The 4,123-nt window shown below is 38.3% G+C and overlaps 1 protein-coding gene across 7 annotated transcripts in view; it reads right to left on the bottom strand.

Annotated features, from left to right (window-relative positions):
• ACACA (acetyl-CoA carboxylase alpha) overlaps positions 1–4,123 on the bottom strand; it is a 270,686-nt gene that overhangs the window by 176,645 nt on the left and 89,918 nt on the right. For all 7 annotated transcript variants that reach the window (XM_077745585.1, XM_077745584.1, XM_077745589.1 and 4 more), the window contains 2 exons: positions 2,896–2,994; positions 1,478–1,584 (listed from right to left, as the gene is read on the bottom strand). In XM_077745585.1, the coding sequence (XP_077601711.1) occupies positions 1,478–1,584; positions 2,896–2,994 (206 nt within the window). The remainder of the gene's footprint in view (positions 1–1,477; positions 1,585–2,895; positions 2,995–4,123) is intronic.

The raw sequence follows: 4,123 nt of genomic DNA, 5'->3' as shown, positions 1-4,123 counted from the left end.
GCTCTGTGCTGACTGCCAGCTCAGAGCCTGGAGCCTGTTTCAGTCTGTGACTCCCTCTCTCTCTGACCCTCCCCTGCTCACGCTGTCTCTCTCTCTCTCCTAGAAATAAATTTAAAAAAAAAAACATTAAAAAATATATATATATTTAAAAAAAAAACTGAGATGAGATGGGGCACTTACATGGCTCAGTTGGTTAAGTATCCAACTCTTGATTTCAGCTGAGGTTCATGGGTTCAATCCCCATGTTGCTGTCAGCACAGAGCCTGCTTGGGATTCTCTCTGTCTCCCTCTCCCTCTGTCCCTGCCCCACTCATGCTCTCTCTCTCTCTCTCAAAATAAATAAACTTAAAAAATTAATAAAACAAAATTATGACCAGGAAATAAAGGAATTTCAACTGATAAGCAAAATAACTAGTTCTTTACAAAGGGCTTCTACTGTTGCAAATTATAGCAAATAGAGTATGAGGTTGGCAATTCAATTAGAAATATTAATTTTCTTATTAAGGAGATTACAAGACAATGTGAAATGCCAACAAAAGAGGAAAATTAGTTGAGCACTCAGCATTCTTCTTGAATTTATAACATACAATTTAAACACAAGTAGTGTGTTTTTCTAAAATAGCCTCTTTCATCATCTACTTGGAAGCATAACGGACACTTCCAACTATTTAAAAAGTGAAAGGGAACAAACTGAAGAGAATTTATAAAAGAATGAAAAGGCAATGCTGGAGAAAGGATGTCCTTTTGCTTGAGTTCATGTTTCCATAAGGATGGACTGTAATTAGACATTTTCAGCCTCTATTGGCTCCCTCACCCCTCCTCAAGGGAAAAAGAATGAATTATATGATTGGTCAGTTTGGAAGGAGGAACTGAGCATGCAAAACTCGGCCTCTTCGCCTTTGGGATCAGCCCACTGCACACAGCATATGCTCCTTGTCAGCTCTCAATGATACAAGAAGCTGAATGGCAAAAAGCTCTATCTCTAGAGAGGAACATCTGTGGTTTTTCAGCACCACCAGTACCCAGTGAGTAAGCATGTTTACCTCTGACGTTCAGTTTACAAATCTGATTGTTGCTAAATACTTAAGCCATCTCACCAACATCTCTATTTATAATAAAGCGACATTTCTCTATCTGCCTGGCTTCTTGGTTCTGAATTTAAGCAGGGGAAAAGGTGTGTTGTTTGTTGCCTTCCCCACACACACACACATACTAACAGGTGGTACAGTGGAGAATCAATACTTCCTTAAAGCTCTGATTTAGCCACCTAAGAAATGTTCTGTCCAGGTGAAGGCTTGCTTCACAACAAATTTAAGTTATTTTTGTTAAACCTAGGTCACTTCCTTACTGTATATATCTTTCGGTCTTACAATCTCAATGTCATCATGGGTGCCTATCATGAATCAGGTTTCAAATTACTGTTTGTGACTACAATTGGTCAACTGAAAGACACCACTTCCTAGAGTTAGGAACCTACCTTCAGTCCATCATCCACATCCTTCACATAACCTTTTTGATATAATTCCTGGGGAACATTTAAGATACGTTTTGAAAAATCATTTTCCTGCCAGTCCACACGAAGACCTGCAATAGATAATAGTGAGTTAAAAGCTGCTTTAAAAGCTTCTGTTCTGGTCAATTTTCTGCTATTCCTTCTTTAAAATGCTCTCATATTTATCCAAAATTAAGGATATGTGAGAAAAAAGGATGCTATATAACCATCATCAGTCCTCAGGGTTAACAGCATTTACCTCTAGAAGACCTGACAACTTAGGTCTGGTGAAGCCAGGAAAGCTAATAGGGAGCAAACTTCTAAAAATGCAAGGACATACAAGACCAAAAAAAAAAAAAAAAGATTTCTCACAGCAACTCAGCAGGCAAAATACCTTCGATTTGTGTGCTCAGGCCTGCTCCAGGGCCAGAGGTCTGGGAAATAATTCAATCTTTATGAGCCCTTGGAAATGGAAATGGCGGTTTTATTGGCCTCAGCAGAGTCATGATTCCATGCTCCCTGAATGTTCCTGTACTCAGCCACAAGGGGAATGCTATAGCCTCTCCATTCAAACAGGAACAAATTCAACCTTTTATTTTAAACTGTTTGACCCAGCAGGTCTGGAGAGGATATTGCAATCCCCCTGGAGAGCCAGAGTAACAGGAGTTCAAATTTGTTCGGTCTCAAGACAATGGTCGTTCTCATTTGAGAGACGTTTTAGTTTGCTCCCTGTGCTTGAGTTCTAAGCAAATTTATATTGTTATTACTTATAATGATTCACATGGTACTCTTAAAGGGATTTGTCTCATATAAATCATTTTAAGAAAAATTTTATTCTTCTGTATGCCCAAAAGAAAGCTTGGCTACTGCCCTCACTTTCTGCATCAAGGGTAAATGAAAGTTTGAATTAAACAGCCAAACTAAATAAATCATCAATAGATGGTAGGCTGACATGAAAAAAATGACAATAAACATTTGAGTAAGTGGGTTTTAGGTTTTTTTTAGTGATCCAGCTCACCTGCCAGGCAGGTTCAAAGACCTAATTCTGCCTAAGTCCATCTCTGATGAAGATTCTAGCCTGTCCAGAGTAGATCCAACTCTACAGAACCATATGAGTTTTCTTTCCCAGAGTTTCCTCAAATTCAAATTAAATCTCAAGATCACTTAAATCACAGTTTAGCATCTGTGTAACTGGTACAAAATTTATATTCCTAAGACATGATAAAATCACAGTTGGATCAATTAATCTAGCAGATATGATACCATAAATCAACCTAGATTCTATTTCTTATCCTGAAGAATCCAAATAACACTTTAAATAACCTTAAGACCCAAGCCATAGTCCCAAATATCTTACTGAACTTTTCTGCACCTCAAAATACAAACAAGGAATATTTTCTTACCACTGCCACTCCAGGGAAGAGTTGGGATACCAGCAGTTTGAGCCACTATGGAAGATGCAATCTTATCCCCCAAAGCCCACATAGCCTGGCTTGGAGGACCTAAAAATAAGAAAAGAACCCTGATTGTAACATTTTGGCCTCATTTCCATCACATAGGTTTCATCTTCTATAGAATTATTTTTGTATTTGTCTTGTCTCCTCTACATCATATATCATGGAAATCATGAACTTGATTATGGGGATTGCCGTGTTATGACTCAGCTTTGTACCCTTTAGAGAACTTAATGTAGTAAACTTTTAGAACACAGTGAGAGTTCAGCATGTATACTGAACTAAATTCCTGACAAATCTAGCTCTGATTTTATCATCGTTCATGATCCAACTTGACAAGATTATTGAAGTCCTTTTTTTTTAAAGCAATCTTAAAATAAAGGACTATAAATAAAAACTTTTTTTAAAGCAATCTTAAAACAAAGGACTGTATATAAAACCTCTAAAGAGATTAATCTCTTTAGAAGATTTATCTCTGCTAAAGGAGAGCAGAAAAGTCTTATGAAACAGCTCTCACTTATAGGAATATAACCTATATGCTTAAATGTGAAGGAGCTGATTCATATTTAAGGGCACAGTCTTAGCGTATCCTAATATTCTGCTACATAAAAAAGAGGTCCTTTGGGGCGCCTGGGTGGCTTAGTCGGTTAAGCGTCCGACTTTTGCTTAGGTCATGATCTCGCGGTTCATGGGTTCGGGCCCCACATCGGGCTCTGTGCTGACTGCCAGCTCAGAGCCTGAAGCCTGCTTCAGATTCTGTGTCTCCCTCTCCCTCTGACCCTCCCCTGCTCGCGCTGTCTCTTTCTCTCCTAGAAATAAATAAAACATTAAAAAAAAAATTAAAAAAAAAAAAGAGGTCCTTTGTCTACATATTTTCTTAAGGTTAATGCAAAGTTTTAGGAGGCCAGTGTTTTAGAAATCAAAGCCTCCTCCATATCTCACGGAAAAGAAACCAAGGACAGAAAAGACAATCATGATGAAGAAAGATAAGTAGGATGTAAGAAATGAGGACGAGGTATGTGGAATTTGAGAAACTTAAAAGAAGACAATGGGGGAAGGGAAGGAAGAAAAATACTTTCAAAGGAGAAGGAGGCAAACCATAAGAGACTGTTAAATACAGAGAACAAACTGGGGGTTGATTGGGGGGAGAGGGGAAAATGGGTGATGGGCATTGAGG

The sequence above is a fragment of the Crocuta crocuta genome, unplaced genomic scaffold (genome assembly GCF_008692635.1).
Source record: "Crocuta crocuta isolate KB4526 unplaced genomic scaffold, BGI_CrCroc_1.0 scaffold333, whole genome shotgun sequence".
Lineage (NCBI taxonomy): Eukaryota > Metazoa > Chordata > Mammalia > Carnivora > Hyaenidae > Crocuta > Crocuta crocuta.
This window is presented reverse-complemented; position numbering and strand designations above follow the sequence as displayed.